General features: G+C 44.0%; 1 protein-coding gene across 1 annotated transcript in view; it reads left to right on the top strand.

Annotated features, from left to right (window-relative positions):
* The window catches only part of LOC139227086 (transient receptor potential cation channel subfamily V member 6-like), a 67791-nt gene extending 54838 nt beyond the window's left edge, over window positions 1–12953 (top strand). Inside the window, exons 12-15 of the mRNA XM_070858164.1 lie at window positions 3019–3085; window positions 4294–4562; window positions 8414–8520; window positions 12710–12953. Of these exons, the coding sequence (XP_070714265.1) occupies window positions 3019–3085; window positions 4294–4562; window positions 8414–8520; window positions 12710–12953 (687 nt within the window). The remainder of the gene's footprint in view (window positions 1–3018; window positions 3086–4293; window positions 4563–8413; window positions 8521–12709) is intronic.
* Window positions 12954–13971: the final 1018 nt, after the last annotated feature.

Below are 13971 nucleotides of genomic sequence, written 5' to 3'. Positions count from 1 at the left end.
TCAGAACCAATAAATTGGATGTTAATTGTACCCACTGTTGGTTGGGCAGGAACTTGAGGTGGAAAATCGGTCGAATGGTCTATCAGTTTATTCACTGATTGGGGACAATCAGTAAACTTCTTAGATCAACCAAATAGGCTGCTACAATGCAGCTTGTAAGAACTTATTTTCCTTGCCCAGGGCTTATATTCTTCAAGTTTAGTTGCAGATTACTTTTTGAGATGAGCAAGGTATTTCCCGGTGTGTATGCACTAACTGGCTTTATTTGAGTAGACTGGTCTCTGCACTTTCAGAACTGCCAGGGTTTGCAATTAAAATAGTGAGTGGATTTAGAATAGTGATGAATTTTACTTAAAAAAAAATGAATACACTGAGATTCCCATATTTAAGATTGTGCTATAGTACACTAATACACGGAGGACTGCTGGCTTGTTTGTGGAGAAGTTTTAGTGCCTGGTTATGTTTTATAACCCTGTAAGATGTTTCCAGTTTGTTTAAGTGCTCGTAACGGTAACCATGGAAACAAGCTTCCCCATCTATATTAGAACAGTCATCATCTATGGGGAAATCTGAGGAGAAGCATTAATAATCAATATCAAGCAGGGGTATAGTAGGATAGTGCTTTAAAAGAGCGGCATGGAGGCCCCGGGAGCAGCGTGGAGGCCACCTCAGGGAGCAGCGCGAGCTGGTGCAGGAGGACGACAGTAGTGAAGAGTGACGTCATCAAGGTCCAGGTCGGTGATTAGAGCGTGGGCAGATGCAGCAGGAGCGGCGAGGTTGGGGCGAAGGAGCGGCGAGAGACTAGAGGGATGTGATCGGGGCCCAGGAGAGGCGTGATTTCGGGGCCAGGGGCAGCACGGGCCAGCCCACACTGCAATATGTGTACGCACTAGGTCTGTGCAGCAGAGCAGGTCTCCAGTCGTCCTGGTTAACCCTTGCCACTGGACCAAGACTAGCTCTGTCAAGCCCGTGTGGTGGCTGGTGTGCAACGGCCACCACACGTTAAAAAAATCCACGCACAGGCATCTTCCACCCTTCAGGATGCAGTTCGGGACCTGGAATATTAGGTCCTTCATTGAAACACCTGTGAACTCATCCTTTTTTGGCGTGGAAGCAAGTCATCCCCGTTTTGAGGGACTGCCTATGATATGATGATGGGTTATGTTACTGGACTAGTAATCCAGAGGCCTGGACTAATGATCCAGAGAAATGAGTTCAAATCCCATCATGGCAGTTGGGGAATTTATATTCAGTTAATTAAATAAATCAGGAATAAAAAGCTAGTGTCAGTAATGGTGACCATGAAACTGTCGAATTGTTGTAAAAACCCATCTAGTTCACTAATGTCCTTTAAGGAAGGAAATCTGCCATTCTTACCCAGTGTGGCCTACATGTGACTCCAGACCCACAGCACTGCGGTTGACTCTTAACGAACCTCTGCGGTTCAAGAAGGCGACTCACTCCCACCTTCTCAAGGGCAATTAGGGATGAGCAATAAATGCAGGCTTTGCCAGCGACAGCCACACCCCATGAACAAATAAAAATAAAAAAAATGTGTATAATAGGGACTTAGAGGGTTAAATTATAAGGGCAGGTTGCATAAGCTAGGCTTGTATTCCCTTGAGTTTAAGAGATTGAGGAGTGATCTGATCGAGGTGTTTAAAACGTTAAAAGGATTTGATAGGGTAGATACGGAGAAACTATTTCCTCTGGTGGGGGAATGAAAAACAAGGGGACATAATCTTAAAATTAGAGCCAGGCCGTTCCGGAGGGAAATCAGGAAGCACGTTTTCACACAAAGAATAGAGGAAATCTGGAACTCTCGCCCCATAAAGGCTATGGATGTTGAGGGTCAGTTGGAGCTTTCAAGACTGAGATCCTTAGATTTTTGTTAGGTAAGGGTATCAAGGGATATGGAGCAGACGTGGGTAATGGTATTAAGATACAGATCCGCAAAGATCCAATTGTATGGTGGAGCAGGCTAGAGGCGCTGAATGGCTCACTCCTATTCTTATTTTTCAATAAATTGCAAACCCCAAAATGGGGCAGTCAGTCAGGTAGAGCTGAATGTGGAAAATTTATCTCCCTGTTCTGCATCCTGCAAATCAAGTTTGATTACAACTCTTTTTAATGATGGAGATGTGTAATTATTTTATTTCTAATTATAGAAACCTTTTTTTGGCAGGGTTAAAAGATCATGGGTTGGATTTTATGCTTTGATGTTTTTGGGGCGATAATGGCGGCAAGGTGGGAAAGTTAGCGGCCGGGAATAGTTTGCGCCTCAGTAGGCAAGTTTGGGCAGGGGGCTAGGATGGGAAACTTCTGAGTTAAAGGGCCAGGCCGGGAGCGCTTCGAGAGATGTCTGGGGAGAGGTGGAAACCTTTTTTTAAAAAAAAATCACAAAAACATCCCCAAAACATTGCCCACGCCATCACAACACAAATCACTAAAAACATTCACACTTACCTTAGAAGTCCATTACTCACCTCTTCGTCGATGGGATGGTTGGACCGCCCTGATTTCCCAAGCGGTCACTGCGGGGCGCACTTCTGGGTAGACGGGTCGGGCAGGAGCTCAAACTCGCGCCGGTGTCACAACCAGGGGCGTTGCACACCGGGCGCAGCTCTTCCGGGCGGTGCTGCTCCACACCGCCGCAAAACTGGACCCGAGGATCGTTGCGGGGCGCCGGAGGCTGGCCGCCCGCCCAGAGCACCTCACCGCCACCATTGCCGCCGCTCCGGGGCGAAAAATAGAGTGCAGAAGACCGGAAAATCCAGCCCCATAAACCACATGATTGGTGACGATAGTGGGTAACGTTCCTTCGCCTACTGTTTACTGCCGGTATTGCCACACGTCTTTTATACTGGGTATGGAAATTCACGGGCCGCTCGGTCCTGAATTGCCAGTACATGCCAGGTGACACTCCCTGTCAGCGCTGCAGACACACACAGTGATCCCGATGTACAACCTCCTTTTGGGGAAATTGTTAATTAACAGCTTTCTGTATTTGCTTCTCAGATTATTTTGGAGAAATTCTTGACGTATGTGATATTAATGGTGATGGTGGTCATCGGATTTACAACAGGTAACTCTAAATAACTCTCACTTCATTCATGTTTTATTTATGTGTGTAATATATACTGACAGTGAATTACTTTTTTCCCCCCAAAGCCATGTATTGGCCCAGTATTGATTGGAGTATTCTCAGGCATTCCAGTCTCCCGCTTACTCAGCATAATCTTCAATATTCATCGTTTTCAAACAACTGCATCATTCTATTGTAAAAGTGTTAATGGATTCTGCTTCAAGAATGATTTGTGAAGGAGAATTGCCCATTCTGGTCACTGTCTCTGTGAAGATATTTTGCCCAATGTCTTTAATAATTTTTCCTCATTATTTTTAATTTGTGTCATCCCATTTACTATCTCACCCACCAGTGAAAAGAATCTAACTTCACTTACCTTGTTGCACCCCTTTGTAAGACCTCTATCTCAGTATTTTATTTCTCCCAGCCTTAATGAAAAATGCTGTAACTTCTCAAGTCTCTCACCATAACTGGTAACCCCTCATCCCTGAGAACATCCCAGGTAATCTCTTTTTCCATTGCTTTTATAAGCTACCTATAATGAGATGCCTGAAACTACATACACTCTAACTGGCATAACAAAGGTACTGTACACGTTCAATGTTACTCTCCATCCCCCGCAACATTCGTTTTCTTTTCTACTCTTCTAAATACAAAGCCAAGGATTTCATTTGCCTGCCTTGTTTGCGATACCTAAATATTGACCTGTGTACCTGGCCACCAAGGTGCCTCTGTTCCTCTACTCCATTTTAAATGGTGCATTTCCTTTCTTCCAAAATATATTACTTCACATTTTTTTTACATTGAACTGTATCTGCCACCTACCTTCCCTTATCTATGTTCTTCTGCTGTCTTTGGCAAGCCTTGTTTGCCACACTCCGCAATTTGGTGTGAGCAAATTCAGTATTGTTCTGCCAATTCCTAAGTCTAGATTGTTTAGTGACCACAACAGACCTCTAAGGAACACCACTCACCATCCCCTTCCATTCCAAGAAAACTCTTTCTCCCCTACTCTTTGCTTTCTGTCTTCCCACCCTCTCTCTATCCATATATTCAAATGCCCCTTCATTATATGTGCTATTATCTTCACCATAAGTCCTTTATGTGGTACTTTGTCAAATGCTCTTTGGCAACTCCAATAAACCACATCCAAGTTATACTTCTGGGTTCAGAGTTATGATGCTGACAATGGTTCCTTTTCATTCCAGCGATATATATGTCATTCCAAGAGCTCGACCCTTCCCAGTGGATCCGCTTTAATGGCTATAAGAATCTGCTCTTCCTGATGTTCATGCTCTTTTTCGGACTCCTCGACATCCCACTGAACTATGAAAAGTACACACCTTTCATGGTCAAGATCTTTTATGTGTCTTACATTATGATGACTTTCCAGCTGATGGTCATTCTCCTCATCTTCCTGATTGCCCAGACACTGCGGCGGGTGATGAAGAATTGTGATGTACTCTGGCGAGCGCAGGTGCTGAGTTCATAAGCATTCATTTATCTGTTTGTGCCTGAAGTCTAAGAAATAAATGAGAATAACTGGGATGATCTTACCATGTTGTACCCTTACGTCAATGGGCCCAATTCCACGCTCCCAGCAGACAACAGCACTCGCAAGGAGAAGAAAGAATGACTAGAATTTATATAGCGTCTTTTGCAACCTCAGGATGTCCCAAAGCACTTTACAGCCAATTAGGTACTTCTGATCTGAAGTCACTGTTGTAATGTCGGCAAAGTGGCAGCCAATTTGCACACAGCAAGCTCCCACAAACAGCAATGTCACAGTGTTTTTTATTGATGTTGGTTGAGGTATAAATATTGGTCAGGAGAGAATTCCACTACTCTTCTTCAAAATAGTATCATGGGATTCACCTGAGATGGGGCTCCGGTTTAACGTCTCATCTGAAAGACACCACCTCTGACAATGCAGCACTCCCTTAGTACTGCATGGGAGTGCCAGCCTGTATTTTGCACTCAAATCCCTGCAGTGGGACTTGAACATAGGAACATAGGAACAGGAATAGTCCATTTAGCCCCTTGAGTCTGTTCTGCCATTCAATTAGATCATGGCTGATCTGTACCTTAGCGCCATCCATCTGCCTTGGCTCCATATCCGTTTATACCCTAGTCTAGCAAAAAATATCAATCTCTTATTAATTGAGCTAACATCTATTTCTTTTGTGTGGGAGAGAGTTCCACGCTTCTACCACCCCTTGTGTGAAGAAGTATTTCCTAACTTCTCTCCTGAATGGCCTGGCTCTGATTTTAAGTTTGACCTGACTGTAATGTATCCACCTGTGAATATGCTCACGGGTTTGTAGAGCTGTTGCATTGTGACTAGCTTAGCCAGTCACGTGATGTTCACAAGCCTCAATAAAACCCCAGCCAGTTGGGTCTAGGTCATCTACAATGAGGTATGCAGTTGTGAGCCTAGTAGATGAACTGGTAATGTGTAGTGTGATTGTTAAACCTCTGTTAGTAAATCAACTAGTTCTTAATAACAATGTATTGCTATGAATTCTTAAGCAAAGAACCCATGAAACAAATACATTGCAATGACCCCTTGTCCTAGACCCTACCACCAACAAAAAATGTTTCTCTCCATCTATCCTATTAATTCCTTTCAAAATCCTAAAATCCTCAATCAAATCATACCTTGTAAGGTGCGGTGCCCAGAACTCGACACAATACTCCAGATGTGATCTAACCAGGGTGTTGTATAGCTGTAGCAAAACTTTCTCCCATTTATTTTCTAGCCCTCTAGTTATAAAGGCTAACATTCATTAGCCTTACTGATTAATTTTTGTACATGCCTACTACATTTGAGTGATCTGTGTAGATGGACCGCTAAATCTCTTTAAACCTCCACTGTACCTAGCATTTCACCATTGAGTTAATGTTTGGATCTATCCTTTTTTGGTCCAAAACGGACGACCTCAAACTTAACTGTGCTGAAATCCATCTGCCACAGTTGTGCCAACTCACTTAATCGATCAATGTCTCTTTGTATTTTTATGCTTTTGTCTACATACTTACTATCCCACCAATCTTTGTGTCATCGGCAAACTTGGATATATTGTATTATCTATGTCATTAATAAATATAGTAAATAGTTGAGGCCCCAGCACAGATCCTTGTGGGACAACACTGGTCACTTTCTTCCAATTTGAATACATGTCCATTATCCTTACTCTCAGTCTTCTACTGCCTAATCAATCTCCTAAACAGGTTAATAATTTGCCTTCAATTCTATGAGCTTTAATTTTAGCTAACAGTCTCTTATTTGAAAACTTATCGAATGCCTTCTGGGAGTCCAAATAAACGACACCCAGAGACATTCCCCTGTCTGCTATGTTAGTAATGTTCCTGAGGACATCCTGAACTTGCATTTGCATAGCGTCTTTCAAAAAAATTCAATTCGGCTCATTAAACATGACCCACCCGTTACACATCCATGTTGGCTCTCTCTAATGTCAGCCATGACTCACTTGGTAGTACCCTTGCCTCTGTGTCTGAAGGTCATGGGTTCAAGTCCCATTTCAGAGACACGCATAAAAATCAAAGCTGACATTCCAGTGCAGCACTGAGGGAGTGCTGCACTGTTGGGGGTGCCGTCTTTTGAATGAGACGTTAAACCGAGGCCCCATCTGTTTTTTCAGGTAGATGTAAAAGATCCCATGGCATTATTTCAAAGAAGAACAGGGAAGTCCTGGCTAATATATCTCCCTCAATCGACATCACAAAAAAAAACAGATTATCTGGTCATTATCACATTGCTGTTTGTGGGAGCTTACAACAGTAACTACACTTCAAAAGTGCTTCATTGGCTGTAAAGTGCTTTGAGACGATCTGCAGTTGTGAAAGGCGCTATATAAATGAAAGTCTTCTTTTCGCTCTCTAATCAGCATAAATTTCATTAAATGCTCAGTCACTCTGTCCTTAATTATCGATTCCAATAACTTCCCTACAACAGATGTTACATTAAACTTGCCTGGTTTCTCTCTCTCGCTTTTCTTTATGGAGTGACATTTGCAATTTTCCAATCTCGAGGGCAATTCCCGAATCGAGATTATGGCTAAAACATCTGCAATTTCCTCACCTACTTCCGTTAATCCCATAGGGTGAAAACTATTAGGTCCTGGGGATTTGGCAGTCTTTAGTGGCATTATTTTTTCTAATACTGTTTTCTTGCTGTGAGTTCCAGTCCTTGATTCAATACTACTTTCCCTGAACTGTCAGGTAAATTGTCCTCTCCCTTTACTGTGAAGACTGACACAAAATATTTATTCAGCAAGTATGCCATTTCTTTATTTTCATTTGCAATATTATCCGCATCTGTTTTAAAGGGCACACATTAACCTTGGCTACCCTTTTTCTCCTAATATAATTGTAAAAGCTTTTTATGTTATCCTTGATATCCTTTGCAAGTTTCTTTTTGTATTCCTTTTTTCAGCTTTTACTATCCTTTTTATCTTCCTTTTCTGTTCTTTATATGTCCCCTGGGAGAACCCACGACCTTCTGACTCAGGGGTGAGAGTGTTACCACTGAGCCACAGCTGACACAATGCGGTCGAAATTCGGTGCCGCCGTTTTTGAGGCGGTGTCACTGGCTGAGCGCTGAGTTTACTGCTGGGCGTTAGGCGCAGCCTCAAAGTCCTAATTCAGTTTTTATGCCCAAAGATATGAGAGCAGCGCTAAAAAGTGGCATTGCACACTCATCCTCAGGCGGGAGCTCAGGAGGCCGACTGAATTTCCCGACAGGAGGCTATCGCCACGCCAGGAAAAAAAATGGGAAGGAAAGAAAACCTAAAACTTTTCCAATCCAAGCACACACTTCCCCACTCTTTAAAACTAATAAAAACATGCAGAAATAAATAAAGAGAAAAACTTGCCTTCCTTTCTGGGCGATTCTGCCTAAAATCCGTTCTGTTACGATAACGTACAAAGCAAATGTCGCGGCAGAGGCATCAAAGAGGCATTGTACGCTGGATGACATCACCACACGGGCGGCATTAACCAGTGCATGTTGCCTCTTGGCACCTCTGCCAAAAAGCCGACTCAATTTAGGGCGGGGCGTTGAAGCCGCTTACTGATGACGGTAGGCATTTGCCGCCTGTTAGCCCTCTCCTGCGCGCGATAACGGGTGGCTTACAGACCCAAATTTTGACCGTAATGAATACATTGTGGGATATCATAGGCTCATTGAAAGATTCATTAAAGGAAAGCAAAGAATTTGCATGTACAGAGCACCTTTCATGGCCTCAGGATGTCTCAAAGTGCATTTCGACCGATCATGGAATAAAATTTGATTCCTCCCTGCAACAGATTACAGCATCGACGATTCATCTGGAGCGATGGCTTCCAAGATATTTCTGGTCTCGGGCTGGTATCTGCGGGACAAAGCTTGGATTTGACAACAACTGGTATATCTGGTGAGAGCTTAGGAACTATTCCAGCAGCATAGGAGGAATTTCTTCTCACAGAGGGTTGTGAATCTGTGGAATTCGCTGCCTCAAAGAGCTGTGGAAGCTGGATCATTGAGTAGATTTAAGACAGAGATAGACAGTTTCTTAACTGATAAGGGAAAAGGGGTTATGGGGAGTGGGTAGGGAAGTGGACCTGTGTCCATGATCGGATCAACCATGATCGTATTAAATGGCGTTGCAGGCTCGAGGGGCCGTATGGCTTACTCCTTATCCTATTTTTTATGTTTTTATGTTCTTATGTTCATAGATCCATAGAGAGATTGTCCGAGAGGGGCCACCTTCATGTTTCGAATTGCGAGTGGGCAGCCCCACTGGACATCGGGAATTTGGGCATGAGTTGCGCGTCATATTCAAATCGTAATGGTTGGAAAATAATGCACTGTTGGTGGACAAGGTTTTCCAGTGGTATGGAGTTGGGATGGTAGCCCCATTTTACAATGGCTGCCCCAGAATTAGAAAGGATAGAGAAATAGAAAAATGAATAAATGTAAATATGCCTGTGCTTCATTCTTTTCTTCCCTGCTCCGAGCACAGGGCACTTATTGAGTCCTGTTGCCAGCAAGCAGCTCACTGGCTATAAACTATAAGTGAGGAGTTGGACCGTTGAAGTATGACAAGATATTGGCCTAGAAATATAGCCATGCAGTGTCCGTTTGTGGGTGTTAAATTGTTTCCTAAGCCTTGCCTATGGCAGGCAAGAAGCGCACGGCCATTATAAGAATTCGGAGCAGGAGTAGGCCCTATGACCTACCCGCCCACTCCGCCATTCAAGATCATGGCCAATCCTCGACCTCAACTCCACTTTCCCACCCAATCACCATATCCTTTGATTCCCTTAGTGCCCCAAAATCCATCAATCTCTGTCTTGAATATACTCAGTGACTGAGCATCTTTCTGGGGTAGAGAATGCCAAAGATTCACAACCCTCTGAGTGAAGAAATGACTCCTCATCTCAGTCCTAAATGGCTGACCCCTTATTCTGAGACTGTGACCCCTAGTTCTAGACTCTCCAGCCAGGGGCAACATCCTCCCTGTCAATTCCGCGAAGAATTTTACACCTCTCATTGTTCTAAACTCCAGAGAATATAGGCCTAGTCTGCTCAACCTCGCCTCATAGGCCATTCACCCACTAGTTGAGAAATGAAGCCTCCTATAAAACAGCCTTCAAGAAAGTGCGGAACATAAATGAATATCCTTCTGATAACTATACTTTAAGTCCACAGTCTCGAGTACACCTAATTCATGACTGGTCTCCTTCACCAGCAGACTTGGAGCATTACCATATCTCTCAATCCACAGCCAAAGCCAATTTCTCAATGATTAACCACCTCCTCAAATTGCTATTTTCCGTCCATTCCACCCCCACTTCTAACACTAAGTATGAGAGACTCGTGAATTTCTTTGTCTCAAAGATTGAGATTAACTGTTCAGTTGTCACTGCTCTCCCTTCGCTCGTCCCCTGGTCATCCCAAACTGCTCACTCTCCCTGATCCATATCTCCATCACTCTTCATTTCCCACCTCTCCCCACTCTCTCCAAGCACATCTCTTCCGTGAAACCCACCTTCTTGCTCTGCGATCCTCTCCCACCCAACTCTGGACAGCTAATGACTTTGTGACCCCTAGTGCTTGCCACATCATAAATAGAGAGCCTCACTTTGTTCAGGCACGGTCCCTTTCCCTTTCTGCTGGCATCGCCCACTCCTCCTCAAACAGTCAACCATTGATCCATCGATCCTCACCAAATGCTCTCTCACTTCTCGTTCTTGTCTAAGATCCTTGAACTCACCTCACCATCTCCATCCTCACCTCTCCAAAAACTCTGTTTGAGTCTCTTCAATCCAGTTTCTATCCTGCCCACAGTACTGACACCACTTAGGTCAAAATCACCAGCAATATTCTTTGTGACTGAAATTATGTCATGTTAGCCCTCTTTGACATCTGCAATGTATTTGCTTCATGGTTTCTTTGCTTAAGAATTCATAGCAACACATTGCTACTAAGAACTAGTCGGTTTATTAGCAAATGTTTAACAATCACACTACACATTACCAGTTCATCCACCAGGCTCACAACCACCTGCCACATCGTGGATCCCCTGAAATCAACTGGCTGGGGTTTTATGGAGTCTTGTGAACATCACGTGACTGGCTAAGACATTCCCAACTCAACAACTCTACAACTATTTTAAATAAAACTATAAATCAAGTGTCCCCTTAAAAGGGACACTGGAACCGACAAATTAACAAATTAAACCTTGGACATTAAACAGTCAAATTAAAATTTGTTTGCAAGGGGTGATGATGCACTCCAGTCCCTCCGGTGCCCACCTCTCGTGGAAAGCCGCATGCTCCATCTCCAGGGACACCCTGGCTTGAACGTAACCACGGAAGAGAGGCAAGCAGTCGGGCTGAAAGACCCCCTTGACCGCCCGCTGCCTGGACCGGCTGATGGTCCCCTTGGCCATGCCCAGAGCAGTCCTTTCTGATGCGATGGAAAATCGAGGTCCTCTCTACCTGTACAGGTGGATTTAAAAGATCACATGGCACTTGTAATGTAGGCACCTGTGAGTATGTTCACAGATTTGTAGAGCTGTTGAGGCAGCGGGCAGTCGAGGGGGTCATTCAGCCTGACTGCCTGCCTCTCTTCTGCGGTTACATTCGTGGCAGGGTGTCCCTGGAGATGGAGCACGCGGCCTTCCACGAGAGGTGGACACCGGAGAGAATGGAGTGCATCATTTCAACAGGGAACAACATTTTAATTCAATTTGATTTATCAAGGTTCCCTTTAATGTTTTTTCATTAATTTAGTTAATTTGTGTTTTTTTTGTGCCCTTACAAAAGGGGGCACTTGAATTAACGTTCTACCAAAATAGTTGTAGAGCTGTTGCATTGTGAGTGACTTAGCCAGTCACGTGATGTTCACGAGACTCAATAAAACCCCAGTAAGTTGGGTCTAGGTCATCCATGATGAGGTATGCAGTTGTGAGCCGAGTGGATGAACTGGTAATGCGTAGTGTGATTGTTAAATCTTTGTTAATAAACCAATTAGTTCTTAATAGCAATGTGTTGCTATGAATTCTTAAGCAAAGAACCCACGAAGCAAATACTTTACAGCACTATTCAAAGAAGGGCAGGGGAATTTTCCCGGTGTCCTGGTCAACATGTACCCCTCAACCAAGACCACCAAAAACAAATTAACTTTTCATTCATTGATAGTTGTGGAGCCTTGTTGTGCAGAAATTGTCATATTTGCCTATAAGACAGCAGTGACTACATTTCAAAAAGTAATGCATTGCGTGTAAAGTCCTTTGGCACATGATGAGAAGGGGATGGGTGTTTTATAAATGGAGGTTCTTTCTTTGCTAAGCACCTCTCTTGTCAGCTGTGGCTCAGTGGGCAGCATGCTTGCCTCGGAGTCAAAAGGTTGTGGGTTCTAAGTCCCACTCCAGGGACTTGAGCACATAAATCCAGGCTGACACTCCAGTGCTGTACTGAGGGAGTGCTTCCGGATGAGACGTTAAACCAAGGCCCCGTCTGCCCTCCCTGGTAGACGTAAAAGATCCCATGACACTATTTCGAAGAAGAGCAGGGGAGTTATCCCTGGTGTCCTGGGCCAATATTTATCCCTCAATCAACATAACAAAAACAGATTATCTGGTCATTTCCACATTGCTGTGTGTGGGAGCTTGCTGTGTACAAATTGGCTGCCGCGTTTCCCACATTACAATAGTGACTACACTTCAAAAAATATTTCATTGGCTGCAAAGCGCTTTGAGACGTGCGGTTGTCGTGAAAAGCGCTATATAAATGTAAGTCTGTCTTCTTTTCTTCTCCTGCTCTACACCTCCCGTACTGCCTTTATAAACACCCTCAAAACACAGCTCTTTGACCAGGTTTTCCGACTCCCTCCCAACTTCTTCAGAAAGGCTCATCGTCCACTCCCTATTTGTCCTCTGTAACAGACCTTGGAAGTGGGGTTGAGGCCAAGATCAGATCAGCCATGATCTTATTGAATGGCGGAGCAGGCTTGAGGGGCCGAATGACCGACTCCTGCTAATTCTTATGTCCTTATGTTAGAGCAGCTACATAAAGGCAAGTTGTTAATTGTGCGATCTCTCTGTTTTGGTCTCACAGGGTGGAAGACAGGAATGATAGCGATGCCCTGAAGAGCAGCTGCAGCCCCAAGAGTGCAAAGGTGGAAGAACGTCAGGAATCTGGGATCAATATGGAGAAAAGGCAATACGACCCACCACCCACTGTCGGGAGTGAAACTGAGATGAACTCGAGCATGGAGCTGCACATTCTCCACCGCAGATCCAGGGCTCACTTTTCCGATGATGCCTACAATGAGGTTAAAGATGCTGAGTGCTATCTGTAAACTCAGGGAGTCTCTGTGTCAACTACCATTGGGGCTTCGTGCCAGTACAGCACCAGTCCATTCTCCTGTCAGTCTGTAGGAAACTTTACTATGGAGGGACAAAGATGTCTATCATATATAAACTCCTAAAGGTTTCCAGGTGGCAAGTATCATTGGTGCTTTGATACTGGTATCATTTGCTCAGACAGAACATGGGTTGATGAATGGTAGAGAGTGAGGACTTCCTAAGCTTCCTCTTTCAGCCTATTTAGCTGAACCTCACTATATTTACTGAGTCTACTTCCCCTTCTCCTAAATCTGTGAGAATTTTACTTTTGATCGAGGGGTTCAATCACTTTATAATAGATATCTAGGAGTAAATTATAGGTTGGGATTTAATCGAGGGGTTCAGATGGCTGATGTATAAGATAGTACATAACCCAGAATGAGTTACAGGCTGGAATCTAACCTTGGCCTTCAGGTGGTTTATAAAAACATAAGAACATAAGAATTAGGAACAGGAGTAGGCCATTTAGCCCCTCGAGCCTGCTCCGCCATTCAATAAGATCATGGCTGATCTGGCCTTGGACTCAGCTCCACTTACCCGCCCTCTCCCCATAACCCTTAATTCCCTTATTGGTTAAAAATCTATCTATCTTTGACTTGAAAACATTCAATGAGCTAGCCTCAACTGCTTCCTTGGGCAGAGAATTCCACAGATTCACAACCCTCTGGAGAAGAAATTCTTTCTCAACTCGGTTTTAAATTGTCTCTTCCATATTTTGAGGCTGTGCCCCCTAGTTCTAGTCTCCCCTACCAGTGGAAACAACCTCTCTGCCTCTATCTTGTCTATCCCTTTCATGATTTTAAATGTTTCTATAAGATCACCCCTCATCCTTCTGAACTCCAACGAGTAAAGACCCAGTCTACTCAATCTATCATCATAAGGTAACCCCCTCATTTCTGGAATCAGCCTAGTGAATCGTCTCTATACCCCTTCCAAAGCTAGTATATCCTTCCTTAAGTAAGGTGACCAAAA

This window comes from Pristiophorus japonicus, chromosome 16 (genome assembly GCF_044704955.1).
Source record: "Pristiophorus japonicus isolate sPriJap1 chromosome 16, sPriJap1.hap1, whole genome shotgun sequence".
Taxonomy (NCBI): Eukaryota; Metazoa; Chordata; class Chondrichthyes; family Pristiophoridae; genus Pristiophorus; species Pristiophorus japonicus.
The sequence above is the reverse complement of the archived record's forward strand: the minus strand, read 5'-3'. Positions and strand labels throughout refer to the sequence as shown.